Raw genomic sequence first — 16,711 nt, 5'->3', positions numbered from 1 at the left:
AGATAGATAGATAGATAGATAGATAGATAGATAGATAGATAGATAGATAGATAGATAGATAGATAGATAGATAGATAGATAGATAGATAGATAGATAGATAGATAGATAGATATTGGGTGGGTCGTTTTCCACACCTGACATATTTCCTCACATACTTGGCGCCGTGTTCTGCAGGTTAGGGCAGCTTGCATGAAATTTGAATTCTCCACTTTGTTTTCATAACGCCTGAGATCACAGAACATAAGTTCCACTGAGATATTAAACCTGCTTTGCCTATAATATGTAAAATAGGCAAGTATAAACCTCACCTGATCACCCGAACCAGACCACACGTAGGGAAAGTGGGCAGTGTCATCTGACAAGCCTCCACATCACACCACATCATAGACCAATGAGAGGACCCTCTCACCCCAAAGCCGGTTTACCCTGGAGGCGCACATGCCTATCCCTGTCGGAGAGACACCTTTAAGCCGGCCGGTGCAGAAATTCCCTCATACCACAGGCAGACTACTGCTGATAATTTACCAGTTTAACATTAAATCCAACTTGTACCCAAACTGGATTACGCACCTATATGATACTGAAATGTACAGCAGATGCGCTTTTCAGTTTGTTTTTACCTCATTATGGCTAATTTTATTAAAAGTACAAGATGTAGTCGGGTCAGACCACTTGTGTCTCAGGTCGAGTCCTGCTGAGGACAGACAAACTCGGGTTACATTTCTGCGGCAGAATGCTGGTGTGCGCTCCTTGTACCTCACCGTGTGGTCTGAAGATTTGAGACTGGTCACCTGCGAGATCAATACTAATCCTCTGGTCACGGGAAGTTATGACACTTTTTGTAAGAGCAGCAGCAGTGAGTCTCAAGAAATCAACCAAAGATTTAATATCAGTATTGTACTGTCCCCTGATGCTCCATGCACACCTGATGCGCCCAGTGCGCAAAAGTTTACCAAGAGCGCAGGAGAGGGGAAAGTTCGGAGAAAAAGGTCCTGGATATTCCCAGGAACACTGTGGTGCGGCCACGGATCCCGCGCCGGTGGATATGATCAACTAGGTGAGAACTGGTAACTTTTGAGCACCCCACTCTCCTTCCACATCAGAAAAATCAGCCTAACAGTTAATGTTGCAGTTATAGGACGAAGAAATGTCTGAGCCTTCTGAAGGAATGTTTATAGTCCTTCTGCAGCTGTTTGATCCTAGAACACTACCTCCCAGTGTAACCCATAAAGACCCAGAGATAAATGTGTCAGTTCCCACATTAATTTTTCCTCTACTTTTTTTAACATTTAAGTGATTTATCACAATTTTTCCTCTGTATTTTGCATTTTAAGTGAAAATCAGGTATTTTCCTGTATAAAATTCACTGATCATGTAGATAAAAGCTCAGATTGAGGTTGAGGATTATTATAGCAAAAACACTGAGAAAAGTGAGGGGAAAAAGTGACTTTATCAGTAAAATATATCATTATATCATCTCCATCCATGGGTTTTACTGGTGAATCAATGTTGTAGAAGATGATGGTGTTTCCATGTTCACTACAGAGCCTCTGCACGTCCAAATAGGTCATATCTGATGACCATGAAAAGATGACAAACTGCTTTTTACTCCAGTTATTTACATGTATTGATAGGATTAGTGGATTAACAGGCATTTAACTTTGTTATATCAGTATATAATATTGGTCACCAGTTGATGTTTGGGTCCTTATGGGTTAAGAGTAGCACCTCTTTGCACTCAAACCAATTTTAAATTACATCAAAATCAGGAATCTAAGAGTGGTGAGGTTTAGTGGAAATTGCATACAAAAAGTGTAATATTAATAATTCTTAATTCATCTTAAGATGTCTGGCTATAACAAACGATTGCTAAAAACGAATATGATGAACAGCAGATATAAACAGAGTTTCTTTGACTTCAGTCCAGTTGCAAAGAACTGAAATAGTGGCACCTCATGTTGCAAAGTATGATATAAAAACAATTAACACCTCTTCACATGAAACATTACCAGGTAGAAAAATACATGGAGAAAAGTAATAAAGTGAACTATATTTGCATGTACTAACCACATTAGATAATGAAACTTTGAGACTAGCAGCTCTGATTTTAAGCAGGCAGCTGATCTCTCTTGACCTGATTTAACCCCGGTTTCCTCTTGACTGATTGAATTATGTTCTTCTTGACAGGGATGTTTGAGGCTGCAGACAGATGCTGCCGGGAGCATGACCATTGTAATCATATCATTCCTGGAATGACAGTAAATTATGGAGTCTTCAACCCCAACTTCTATACTGTTTCACATTGCGACTGTGACCAAAGGTAGGCCTCTAAATGACATACAGCCAGCACTTCCAAGAATTCAACACCTGCAGGAAACTTGTCCTCCCCTGCAGCAATTTTCCCTGTTATGTACCTCTACTGTACAGACTAGCATATAAAATGAAATATGGACAGAGCTGTTGAAAGGTCTGAACTTAATAAGAGTTGTGAAAATTGTTGTATTTTACTCTGCACTTAGATTTTCCATGTCTGGCTTGAGCATGTTACTCAAATTACTGTATTTGGTGAGCACATCGTTCGTCCATCATAATCAGTCATTTCAACCATAAGAGCAGTTTTCTCTCACTCTGCTAAAGGATACTGATCATCAGAAAATGTGTGTTGGATGAAATGAGATTACACAGATGTCACATGCCATTCATTTCTGATCTCACCAGGTTTCGACAGTGCCTTCTCAGTGTCAATGATACAATTTCTAGCATGGTGGGATATAGCTACTTCAACATCCTGCGAGTCCCCTGCTTTGAGCTCAAACGACGGAGGCAATGCACAAAGATGTACTGGTGGGGAAAGTAAGCGAAATGTTAATATTCTTGCTTAAAATTCACAGTGCATGTAACTGATATTATAAACTAAATGTGATAAAAATTAAAATCTGAGAAATACTGCGAAATACACAAAGACACACTCCTAGACTGAAACAGCTTGTCTGATACCCAAGAGTGATTAATCCACAGTTGTGGGGGCCTGGAATGTGGTCTGATAGATTAATAAATAAATAGATGTGTAAATCATCTGCATAGAAATGGAAGAAATACTGACATTGCAGATAATTTGACTCCATGTAGATATGTTTTGGGATAATAACAAAGGACCCATTATAGGCCGTTGAAGAACTTCACTGGTGAGTCAGTCCCAGTGTTATGGTGAAACTCCTGTTACTCAAGTAGGGCTTGAACTGGTGGAGTGTAATCAGAGTCACGCCTTTCTTATTTTTCATTTAAACTGTTGTGAGAAGTTGCAACAAACACAGCAGGTGCAACAACACTGGTACGTTACATCAGCCAGCATCTGAGTCCATCCTACTGTCCCTGAAAACATTCAGCAGAGCAGTTTCTGTGCTATGGGCTGAAGCTTTACAAAGACTGATTGGTTACTCATAAAGGATATGAGAAGGGAAGAAAACACTTTCTAAAGACTTGTGAATAATTGCTAAAATATGCAAAGATAAAAGCCAGAAACCTCTTTGTCTCAGGGTGAAACACTGAATGGAGAGAATAAGAAATTTGTGCAATTCACCCTCCTCACTAAATCTTATGTGGACAAGAAATGAACTAATAGTCTGATAGAATCCCTTGTATGGAGTAATAAACAGAGACAGCATGATTTGGACTCTAATGCTAGAAACTTTATCAGCAAAAAAGTTTACCAAAACCCTCAAATGGAATCAGAAGGGCATAGTGCAATAAGGAATCAGTTCAAATGAAATGTCATGACCTGACATGACATGAATTGTTTCTCAGTCACATCTAATCTATTACATTGCACAACTATGCCGTAATTTGGAAGTCTGATGTAGCAGAACCAGCACATGACTCTGTGAATGGGGTTCCATTTGTCTTGTAATAACAAGCCTGCAACATTGTCAAATCCCAATGATTATGAAGGGTATGGTGCCACACCTGTCCTTTCTTTCCCACGTCTTAACCGGTTACAAAAAAATTGCCTTCGAAAAGAAAATATTAATGGTTTTCCTTGTGTTAATGCAGTGTTTTTCAACCTTGGGGTTGGGACTCCATGTAGGATTGCCAGGAATTCAAATGGGGTCACCAGAAATTTCTAGTAATTGATAAAAAAAAAAAAAAAAAGACAAAAAAAAAAAAAACAACTTACTAATAAAAATATATGGTGAGTTGAGAGAGACAATCCCAATACATAAAAGACATGACAAACTCTGAAGCTGAAACTGAAGAACTGTGGTACTGTTTGCCTTTCAAATGTTCATTGTGGTTTCAGATGCTGCAGCTCTTTCATAATTCATAGTTTGAGTTCTTGTTTGTTCAGTATTAATTGTCAGCCTTGTAAATCCAAGCTGGACTGACTGTACATATCTTGACCAAGGAAAATCAAATTCTCACTTTGTGCAGTAATCTACACCTGGCTTTCCTGCCTCTGTCCATAATAATATACATTATATAGAATAAATGTCATCTAAAATTAACCTTTATTTGCAACATAGTATAGCAAACTATTACATGATCCAAAACAAATTAATTTTAGCAAAAAAAAAAGTCTCCGCTTTGAATGTCTGGGGTCACCAGAAATTTGTGATGTTAAAATGGGGTCACGAGCCAAAAAAGGTTGGGAACCACTGTGTTAATGATATTACACTGAGAAAGTATATTTTAGCTAGCATGTTGACCCATGGGAATCCACAGGTTCTAGAAGCAGTAAAGTTGATAAAATGAGGAACTGAACTAAGTTTACTAGTGTAACACACAGATTAGGAAAAAATACAATGGCCCTCATTTTGTTTTGTATTGAAATCAAAATGGCTGGGTTAATTAATGGGCTGGGTCTGTCCAGGGACTGACGTTGTAGAACCAGGCTACAGAAAGAACCAAACCGACCTTGTTAGTGTGTGATCACAGCCGGGCTCGGTTCTCCTGTCATGTCCCGGTGGTTCCACTGATCCGGATCCAGCCCCCTCCCCCATTTGCGGCTGCGAATGGACTCATCCGCAGGCCACCTGTAAACCCATTGTAATTTTAAAAACAACTAATAACTCCAGAAGTATCTGTCGTATCAATAAGCTGTTTTCGCCTGGCTGATCCTTGACCAAAAATACATAAGAACTCCAAAAGGCAAAGGCTAGCTCTATCCAGTTTTTCAGTTATAAATCAGATACACATACACGCACACATGTACACAGAGGTCACTTGGCTTTTATAATATACATGATTGTAATCAGGGAGTGATTTAAATTTCCACTGTGTCTCTATATTTGTGTCCTAGTGAAAATGCTCATTATAGTGCCTAAAATGACAGGATACATCTTAAATGGAAAGTGTGGTTACCCTTTATTAAATAACTGCAGTTGATGTTGTGAATATACTGTAAATGATTAATATGTCCTGCAAAAATACTGGAAAAATTTTTTTTTTTTTGTCCGAGGCTGATTTTTAACTTGCATTTGTTATTCTCTCTAGGTGCAAGGTAACAAAAGAGGCTGCATATGCCACATTTAAAAACTCTCGTCCTTACAATAAATCTGATATTGAAACTAAATTTGAAGACAAGGCTCGCATCAGCAACACTACAAGCAGTAAAGGCCAACATGTAACTGAAAGCCCAGTGACCAAGGCACCCAGAAAGTTCCCCAGAGATGAACGTAGATGTGTCACCAAAGATCCACCGAGAGGAGACACTTTCGTTGACAGGAGAAGAGGGAAAGGCTGTAAAAGAAGGCGGAAATTGTCTACAGTAGTCTCCTCCCAAAAGCCTCCATTATCATCGCTACATACTGTTACTCCTACCGTGACAACACATGTTTCTAATGCCACTATAAGCGACAAGTTAGTATTAAATAAAAAGAAACGTGTGAAAAACAAGAGCAACAGGAAGGGTCTGGCAGCTGACCCTGCAGTTCACACAGAGGTAACCACAGCGTCTTATCTACAGACAACATCCACAACACAAAGCACTCCGCTTTTATCACAAAGCCCAGCACTGCAGCACTTCACAGCCATCACAGCAACGACCAAAACCAAAAAAAGCAGCAAAAAACTCTCACAGGGAAGGCAATGCTGTAGATCAACAATTCCTGTGAAAAGTCAAGCTCCTCCTCCTCAATGTACAAACTGTCCTGAACAAAAAGCGACGACACAAGCAACAACTGATAGACCTGCAACAACTAGAAGTGAACTAATGCAATCACTCCAAACCGATACTTCAAAAAGACTCCAGAGCACAGCCACATCTGGATGGTCAGGCACCAATAACACAACTGAAATGAAGGCAGCCTCGCACCTTCATTATGATGGCAAAGCACAAAAGAAGGTGTATTCTCATATATTAGGGAATAATACAAGCCAGCACATCAACATCCGGAACGATGCATCATCAGGTGAGTACATGTACGGGTCATTTTTGCTTGAGTCTTCATAAAATACACCATAAACACGTCAGTAAAGACGCCACAATAAAAAAACACAGGCAAAGTGCCAAAGCGTATGATGGCTGAACACTGTATAGCTGCTTCAGTTTCAGGTTATTATGTATACTGACTCAACCCATCAACCTGTGAGGTCATTATTTCCAGTGGAGTCAATTTACAGTAAACTCCTCTTGTCATCTTGGCAATTTTAAAGAGATTAAACAGAGTGAAAGCTGCAGGAGCTGGAATCTGGAAGAAATACATGAGAATTTTACAATACACAGTTTCCTTCTGCAGCTTTCTCTTTTCCATCCAAATCAGAAGAGTAAATATAAATATAAAGGACCGTATGTTGTTTCACACCGGTGTGAAAAAAGAAGAAACAGCTTCCATGTTACGCTACAGAGTAGAGTAGCAGACTCACTGAATCTGAACAGTGATCAGTAATTATAGCTGTTAAACTTATATTTAACTCTGCTGCCTATCTGTAAACCCTTATGATGTACTCCGCCATGGGGTATACTTTCTACACAGACAAAATACAAAGAAAGGAGTAGAATTCCCATTTTGTCTCAGACAACTTGAATTACAATATACAATATACACAAGGTAATTAAGACATTTTTATCAAGTGGCACAGAAAAACTATCAACTCCAGTAGATTTAATGACACATTTCAGAGGTATATATGGATCATCACACCCCATATAAATACAAGCAATATTAAAACATAGCGCACACACTTCAGTCTAAACAAGGTAATCGTGGAATGAATAAAGTATTTTGGTCTGTGTGAATGTGTGAACATGTAAGCCACCAAGACAGATCAAAAGAAGTTAGTTGTGCTATAAAACTATGTATAGCATTAGTCACTACTAAGAGATGAGCAACACACTTAGTTGAATGACTGAAGGTGATGATGACAGCCCACAGCCTGAAGGATCCAACAGAATTCCACTCAAATGTGTTTAAGCCATAGGCGGGTTAAAACATGTACCAAGGATTCCCTTTGTAAAGGAGCCGAGCTGTGCCCCCTAGAGGTGTCACTGAATTATTTTTTTTCTGATAGCTTGTGAGCTCAACACTCAATTTTTTTATAAATATTTTGTGATAATCTGTGTTTATCTTTCATTCTGTAGATGATCTTCTCCTGTGTGGAAGCCTAAAACATTTGGATAAATGTAAATACAAAATACCTCCTTTGGAGAAAAAGTATGATCTCCAGAACTTTGAAGCAAAGACAGCCTACCACTGTGACTGCACCAGCCGGTAAATTTACAGCACCACACTTATAATCAAATCTTAATGTATTTTAATATTGTATTTTTTCAATCAATGTGAAGCACTTTGGGCTAAGATTTCTGTATGAAAGGTGCTATACAAATAAAGTTTATTATTATTATTATTATTATTATTATTATTATTATTATTATTATTATTATTATTATTATTATTATTATTATTATTAAAGACCCTATTTGCATTTTTGTTTTTCCTCAGGTCAACAGAATTTTATTTTATATTTTTGTCAGTGTTCTCTCTAATAAAGCAGATTAGGTGAATAAACTAGTCCGTGTTTCTCATATATGTCTATGCCAGTGGTTCTTAACCTTGTTGGAGGTACTGAACCCCACCAGTTTCATATGCGCATTCACCGAACCCTTCTTTATTAAAAAATAAAATATGATTTTTTTCAAATTCAAGACACAGGTATATGTTTTACTGGTGCACAAAATGAACCGTGCATTAACATCACTGTGTTCAAAGAACAAAACCAATACAGTGCATGAACTCAAAACAAATTACATACCTTTTCACAAAGACATGACCTTTTTTAATACTATGTTTACGCATTTATGTTTACGCATTTGGCAGACGCTTTTTTCCAAAGTGACTTACAGGGGAAAACCAATTAAATCACTCAGTCAATCAAATTTTATTTATATAGCACCAGATCACAAAAAAGTTATCTCTTGACATTTTATATATAGAGTTGGTCAAAACCAGACTCTAAGTCACTTTACAGAAACCCAACAGAATCTTCCAGGAGCAAACACTTGTGACTGGTGACAGTGGCGAGGAAAAACTTCCCTTTAACAGCAGAAACCTCGAGCAGACCCAGACTCCTGGAGGATGGCCGTCTGCCTTGACCAGTTGGGGTTAAAGAGAGAGAGTAGAGAAGGGGAAAAAGAGAGAGCGATAGAGATAGAGACTGGGGGAGAGGGGGAGAAGGGGGGAGTAGGGGGAGACACATGGAGGCGGTTGAGGATAAGTGAGTGGTGATGATGAGGGCAGGGAAGAGGCCGGACCACCGCAGCAGGTCCAGAGATAATCGTGAAAGAATCTGTGGTTGTCCTGGGAAAAACCTTATTAGAATATTTAAAATGGAATGTTTGAAAGTGTTAGGATAGGAGGTGCTCTCGGAAGAGTTGGGTCTTCAGGAGCTTCTTGAAGATAGGCAGGGATGACTCTGTTCTTGTAGCACTTGGTAGAGCGTTCCACCAACGTGGAACGACCCATGAAAAGAGCCTGGAATGTCTTGTACAAGGTCTGGGGACCACCAGACTACGTTCCCAGACGAGCGTAGTGGTCGTGGGGCGACATAAGCTTTTATTAGTGCACCTAAGTAGACAGGAGCAGCCCCACTGAGAATTTTGTAGGCTAGGATTAAAGATTTGAATTTGATGCGGGCAGCTATGGGTAGCCAGTGTAACTCAATGAGTAAGGGGGTGACATGTGCCCTTTTAGGCTGATTGAAGACCAGACGCGCTGCTGCATTCTGGACCACACACTGAAATGGTTTTAATTTTTAATCTTATGTATTCCAATAATGAACTTATTGTATTTATGCTATTTATCATTTTTAACATTTTAACACACACCCATCACCTAATTTCCATCAGGCCACAATAATAATGAATATTTACTGCAAATCAGTGTGACTTCTGCTGTTACCTTTGAGAGACCATTTCAGAAATGCACGGCTTCACCTTGGCAAGTGCCACTCTCATGTCATTTTCACAGCAAAGTCTGTTCCTTTGTGTTGTAGTGCTATAAGCAACAACAATACACCTCGTATATTGGATGTCAATCAGAGAAAGAGTCTCCGAAGCCGTTTGTTTGCATACATGGACCTAGCCTGACACACACACCCAACTAATGAGTCGAGTGTGTGTCTTGACCTCCGCCGAACCCCTGAGACTGACTCACTGAACCCCTAGGGTTCGATCGAACCCAGGTTAAGAACCACTGGTCTATGCTTCATCACACAGGCTGCTGTTCTTAGGCACCTATACAATTTAATATATATTTTACACAAAGTTCTCTCTATTGAAGGTAACAAGCTAAAGTCAGACTTTTTATTCTAATATATTTTAATTATTAAGTATTTGGGATTTCTTTTTGTGGTTCGGAGTGTAATGGCAAAGAGCTTCATCTTTTATTGTACTCACCTTGGAAAGTTTACAGTGTAATCTGATGAAAGCCATACGTAGCTTTTTGTGGACTCAAAGCTGTTTCACCACTAATTCATTATGCATTCCTGTGCTACATCCATTTTCTCTCAGATGTCATTTCTAGTGGTAGTTTCCAGTACAATTTTAATAATGTCTACAATAAGTTGTGAAGTACAGTACAATACTAAAGCTGGTTTATTTGTGAACACCGTGAAAGCAAAACCCTGTTTATGAAATGACTGAACCTCTGTTAATAAAATGGATTTATGTGTTGCCTAGTTGCACCTTGTAAAAAGACTTTACACTTCCCCCTCCCAGGCCAGACCATTTGACAGGCCATAATGGGAAAACTGCAGGTGGAACTAATAAAGTTAACAATGGCTGCATTCCTGTTCACCAGTATATACAGGCTTACTGGGACATGCAAAGGAAATAGTCATAATTAACTTATCAATTACATCTTTATCTGCCTAGTTCTTGTGTAAAAGCCCGGTGTTGTGGTAATAGCAAGAGTGAATTTAGATGTTTTTTTCTGTTTTAATTGGGACAATGCAGTTAAGGTATATCCAAAAGAGAGAGTGTTGTTGATTTGCCCCAAGTTGGATTTTTACAAACATAATTATATAAATCCATGATTTAAGTTCAGGTTTCATTCATTAAAAAAGGGCAACTTACAGCAGAAGTAGGAGTTACAAACCTATATTTTTAGTTTTAGAAATGATTAAACCTCAAAACTTCAAATTTGCATTTATGATCTGACTGATTCATTGTATCTGTCCTTGTATCTGTCCAGATGCAGAGGACACAGTGAATGACACTTTATTGTTTTATCATCTCATCAGTCTTATCTTTGTTTTGTGCTTTGTTTCTGGGGTTATAAATTGCTTGTCATTTGTCATTTTTACAGCTTGGCTGGTCACATTCAAAGCATCAAGGAACCCACTGCTTTCCCCCCTTTTCTGATGGATTCAGTCTCTCAATACTGTTTTAAACTGCCAAAGAAGAAAAAATGTCGCCTCGGAAAAAGGTTTCGAACTTCACTCATTCATGATAATCTCAACATTGGTTTGAAGCTTTGTACCTCTGCTGTCTAATGTGCTAACTCAGATTATTAGTTTGAGTTATGTTCTTAATATTTTTCTTATTTTTTCTTTTCCAGCTGTTCTGGAGGCTTCACTAAAGCTTCTGACCTACTTCAAGCACTTAAGAAGATAGAGGGAAAAGACATTGCTGGGGTGCAAAATTCAGGCAAGCACAGAAAAAGAAGGATTTCTGTTCGCCTTTATAAGCGATGCCTAAGGCTGAGAAGAGAAGCTATGGCACGGCTCACATGATTATAAGCTGCTATGCACATCAACAATGAATTGTAAAGGCTTTGCATTTTGTGCAGCATTTTCTCTGTCAGTCATATGGTGTAAAACAGCAGTGTGCTGAAAACATTCAGGAAGTCAAACCTTTGATTTTTGTACTGTTTTGTAAATACTATGTGGATGTAGAGTTTTATATTTATATGGACGTGAACTGTTCATGCACAGGGAATGTGATGTGAACATCTATTGTAACTGATTAATTTAAGAACATGTGTACAGGACATTTGAGGAAATAATCACAAGTTGGGGTCAAATTGTCTGTATTCCTTGACTCAGTAAAGTGGTGAGATAAACAAAAAACTTATGTTGTTTCTAGTGTGTTTAATTACATGAAATATGTTTTATATGTCCACAATATGACTTGCACAGCTAGATGACCAAGCTGGCATTTGTTGCTTAGAGCTGTAATTCTCCTTTCACAGTGTGATTTTACTTTATCTTATTTGAAAATGTTAAGGAAAGAATGATCCAAGACATGTTCCACTGAGGTTATAACACTCCTATAACACATCCAACATGCAGGTGTTCAAGACTTCTATTTTTATAACTTTCTACAGCTTTTAAACTGCTTTTATTCAATGATGTTAACATTAGCCATGAAACAGATGACATATACGTTCTATTACAAACCCACTGAAATTATCAAACAGATACCAAAGCAGTCACTCTGTTCCCAAGTGGACTGTTCAAATCTGACCTGAGTCTTTAATTAAAAATAAAGAAAAGAGCGGTACATTCAAACATTCAAACGCCAAATATGCCTGCCACTTAGAAGATAATTTTCTGTCCTGTATCCTGCATCCTCTGTAACACAATTTAATACTTTCCCCCAGTCACCCAGTTCTTAAAATGCAGCTCCCTGGGCATCTTCCACTTATTAATGGTGATTTACCATCCAGTTGTAATAGCAGTTTGGGTCCAGTACAGAGACTGTAGCAGATAAAACCTCATAAATCTTAGTTCATAAAGCTTTAGCTAGAATACAAACTGCATTTTTATAACAATAGCCATATCACCCAGATGCGACAGATTCAGGGGTACATGTTCCAGTGCAAGATACCATATGAATGAATGAATGAATGAATGAATGAATGTTTTTATTATTGTGTCTTGCATAAAAGAAAACATGCCCAGCCCTTACATGGGCTTATAAGACACCAAAAATACACACCAAAAATCAAACACCAGACAACAGGCACAATAGATATGAACAAAACAAAATACTGACCTATTTAAACAAACACATCTGCCGCTTCTTCCAGGCTTTACAAACAAATAATGTTAATTTATATACATTAGAACTAAACAACCTTTTCATCTTGTCATCATCAGTGCTCCAGAACATATCAGGATTTCGGATACACATATCATCAAACAAAGGGGCTCTCAGTTCATCATATAGAGGACAATACAAAAGAAAATGTGATTCATTTTCCACTTCCCCCAAATCACACAGTCCACAAAGTCTGTTTTCTTCTGGGTTTGGGCGAATCTCCCAGTTTCTAAGGCCAAGGGAAGGATTCCTGTTCGCAACTGAGCAATTAGGGACCTTTGGTTCCTGGTCAAATTTGCGCTGACATAAAATTCTGTTTTATATGTGATTTTTAATTGAATGTATGTCTGCAACTTCGGTTTAGTCAGGATCCCATTCATCCATTTTTCTTCAAAAATACCATATTTATAACATATTGAATTATATTTTAAACCAAGTGTATAACCTATTTGGGCTCCAGCTTTCAGCTTTCTTTATAACATATCTCATCTAAAACCGTCAAAACATCTTTAGTGAATGATAAGTGATAACTAAGTTGTGTGTTATCTGAACCACAGACTATATGAACTCATGAATATTTGACAGCTTTTATTCTGGGCCGCGGTGCATGCTGGGAGCAGCTAGTTGGCCTTGGAAACATGGCGTCGCACTGACAGCTGGGAGACTTTCATTATCTTCTCAGTCAGTGACACAGCGGCCGGGCCGTTAGCGGAGCCGTCTGCGTTTCGTATTTAACCGAGAAATGGGTTCACTACAGGCGCAGTCTTTGTCCTGAAAAGGCTGTCGTTTAAAAGGTGCGGCGTAATAACGGATTTAGTACAAGTGTCACGCCCACTCTGCTCGGTAACGTTAAAACGATACCGTACGGTAAGTTAGCAGGGCTTCCAGCTAACCAAGCCAGACAGCTAGCAGCCGCTATTAGCACGACACGAGCAGCCAAGTTATGTGAAGAGGATTCGCAACCAATACCTGTTTACCGTGTATTTGTCATCGGTTTGCTTGTAGTGCTACGTTGCTGTTTGCCCTGTCACAGCTCATCGCCAGATAAGACGGCAGTGGCGACGGCTGGAATGTTATTGTAGCTCGGTAGCAGGCTAGCTAGGGCGTTTCTGTCATTCTGTCACTGAATTTTTAATGTTCGACCCCTTTGGCATCATTGTCGGAGGAGAGAGCGATGGGCTCCGGGGCCGTGGATTCGTCCCAGTGGCTTTCCGTGAAGGAGGAGACAATTTTCCTCCACGACGGACTCATTCGGGTCACAGATCTGGCCGAACTGCCCAGTGAAATTGGAGTGTCAGAACAGGGGGACACGGAGCAAGAGGTGGGTGAAAGCCATCTCACACAGACACACACACACACACAAGCTTATATTTAGAAACACGCTCACAGTGTTGGCATTAATATTATCCTTTGTTTGTTTTAATGTGTACATTTGTATTTACTGTCAGCTGCAACACACCCTCTATGATAACGGTAGCGCTAACGTTTGCAAGTTTCCTACCCTGCTTGTTATTGACTCACTGTCAAACCAGCAGCCATTGGCAAAGCATTTCCTGTATGTGTCTTTCACAATAAAAGCTGTACAAACAAGGTTCCAAAAACCTCAGATTAGGAACCTAACCTAATCCATCATAGGGGTCTTAACCTAACATGAGCTACATAAAGTTGGCTAATACTGAAATACTCCATCTAGCTAAGTGGGCAAGAACCAAGAACAAATCTTGACAAAATTTGGGCTAAATGTTGTGCTAAAATGTTTATACTTCTTTCAATATGATTTTTCCACTCTAATTTAAAAAAAAAAATACTGTAAACACTAGGATGCAAATATGGTGTTTATTTTTACACTCTTAAACAGTAAAATATAAAACAACAATGTGCCACTTAACGAAGTCTCTCACTGTAATGGTAAATGTGTTTACTGTAATTTGAAGTCTTCTGTTACTATCAATAACTGTAAAGGCCATGTATATAAATATATATGTATGTATATGTGGTGGATGCAGTGAAATTAATACGATTTATTCTGTGAGGAATGAAATTTGGCCTCAAATAACAGGGCATCTATCGATACCCGGCATTTAGTGCAGTCTTTGCTATTAAAGTGTTGAAATTCAGTACCCTGGTGTGCACTAGATGTTGCTATTTAGTCAAATGGATTGCTACTGCCAGTGATCTTTGAAGACGGTTAACGACATGTTCATTAACTTATTACACTGTACAGATTATATAATAAATATGCTTTAGTTATTTATACCTTTTACAGCATTCAAGGACAACCAATATGCGCAATGTCATGTAGTTTCTATAGCAATGTAACCCTGAAACTGTGGTATTTTGCTAAATATGTCTTAATTACAAGTACAATTATATCAGATGTTTATATGTGTAGCATATTAGGTAGCAATCATATAAATATTTGGTACTCAATTTAAAAGTGCTTCAAACAAAAGTAAGATGTATGAAGTCAGTATGATTTTTTTTTTTTTTTTTTTTTTTGGTCAAAGTGGGTTTAGAACCACTCATTTTTCAAGCTTTTATTTTGAAGGTACTCTCCGACTCGGAAGTGTGTCTGTCAGTAGATTACGTTTCCTTTACAGTGATACCGATGGAAACTTCGAGCTAACCGTGTTTATTTACATCCTCAATATGTCGAGACTCTGTAGTGTAAAAAGCCAGTGCCAATAATACCTGTACTGCGCATTTGTTGTAGTAGTCTGTCACATGTTGATGAGCAGGTGGAAGATACTGTTGAATAGACAGACAGACGCTGAGACTGATGGGCAGCCATTTACATGAATCTAATAATACCACATTTTTCACATAACGCATTTAGCACCACTGTATGAAAATACAGCTATTCCTGCGTATGTCATTAAGGCTGACCTACATGCTTGTATGTTAAGATAATCCAACAGTCTGTATTTTTAATCTCTCTTATTTAACAATAGTGTGGTCTCAAACCAGCTTCCATTTCAGGGTTTATTTTCTTTATATCAGCAACAATTTAGTGGATTATTTACAATATATTCCACTTAGTGAGTTTGTTAAATGCAGTAATATGACATTCTTTATGATCACTCCTGTTTCTCACCCAGTGTTTAAAGTGAGATAAAAGTAAATTAAGGTTTAGCTCAAAATCACAACGAAATTTGCCCACTTGAGTGTTGGAAAAGTGGTATGTTGGCACAGCTGAATGCATAAATTATACAGATTATTTTAGTTTTACACAGGCAGTATTCTGAGACCGTCTCAAAGGTTTGGTGATGCTATAAATGTACATTAGTGGGCACTGTCTGCTTGATTAAGTGTTAATTGAATTGAAGTAGCCTCCTTTGTCCTAATGTTTCTTGCCAAATATCTGGCTGTAATCCGTTTGCTTCTCTCTTTTCTTCATTGTAGTCAGTACTTGTAAAAGAACCGTACCCAGCAACAGTCTGCTATCTTACTAAATCTTGTGGTACTTGTGTTAGCGGCATAACGGCTGCAGATGACTTCTTGATGACCCCATTTTACCAGCAGCCTTCTATTACCACAGCTCCACTAGATGCTCTAATAAAGGACAAAGCAGTGAAATCATAATTATGATTAAACAGGTTTTACTTTGAACTGCCTGTTTAAATATAAGCATACTACAACAAAACTAGATTACTAGTAATGTAATGGAATAACTGTTGCTTTAAATAGAAGTAAGGTACAGCTGAATTAGAAATACTGTATCACTCTGCTGGCATCAGCCTCCTGTAGATGTCTGGCTATTTCAGTGGGTTTGAATTTATTTTTGAGTGTTTTTTATGTAATGGTCTGTCTTGAAGTGTAGTTTAAACTCTAGATATAAGACTGACTGGGTCATTCAGTGCTGTTTTTGTAGGTGTGATGATGCTGACTATTTTTATCCACTTGCAGCAGTGTTTTGCAGAGCAAGGTGGAGTTAGGCCCGGCATCCAGTCAAAGGAGCGTTTCTGTAACATTAGTAGCATTTCTGAAATTGAATCAATACAAATTGTGCCTGCTAAATGGTATAATGGATTTCTTTCCAGTCCATGATTCGTGGGCCACAGAGTGTGATCAATATCCGCAATGCTGGCTAAGTGCACATGAAGCACATTGTTACACTTCTGATAGGCTATCCCAAATGTACCTTATTATCATTGACCATTATTTCATAGTCCAAA

General features: G+C 38.4%; 2 protein-coding genes across 3 annotated transcripts in view; both read left to right on the top strand.

Moving 5' to 3' along the window:
• The first annotated feature begins 467 nt into the window (after positions 1–467).
• On the top strand, positions 468–11,555 carry LOC115425703 (group 3 secretory phospholipase A2-like). Its single transcript, XM_030143411.1, has 7 exons — positions 468–1,058; positions 2,189–2,321; positions 2,720–2,854; positions 5,492–6,408; positions 7,578–7,707; positions 10,801–10,920; positions 11,053–11,555. Exons 1-7 carry the CDS (start codon positions 587–589, stop codon positions 11,225–11,227), a joined length of 2,082 nt encoding a protein of 693 aa, XP_029999271.1. The 5' UTR covers positions 468–586; the 3' UTR covers positions 11,228–11,555.
• A 1,619-nt stretch (positions 11,556–13,174) lies between these two features.
• Positions 13,175–16,711, top strand: part of hectd4 (HECT domain E3 ubiquitin protein ligase 4) — a 40,389-nt gene continuing 36,852 nt past the window's right edge. For both annotated transcript variants that reach the window (XM_030143407.1, XM_030143406.1), the window contains exon 1: positions 13,175–13,857. In XM_030143407.1, coding sequence (XP_029999267.1) covers positions 13,711–13,857 — 147 coding nt within the window. In that variant the 5' untranslated portion in view covers positions 13,175–13,710. The remainder of the gene's footprint in view (positions 13,858–16,711) is intronic.

Source organism: Sphaeramia orbicularis, chromosome 9 (assembly GCF_902148855.1).
Source record: "Sphaeramia orbicularis chromosome 9, fSphaOr1.1, whole genome shotgun sequence".
NCBI lineage: Eukaryota > Metazoa > Chordata > Actinopteri > Kurtiformes > Apogonidae > Sphaeramia > Sphaeramia orbicularis.
Note: the sequence above shows the minus strand (reverse complement) of the source record. Positions and strands in the feature narration are given on the sequence as shown.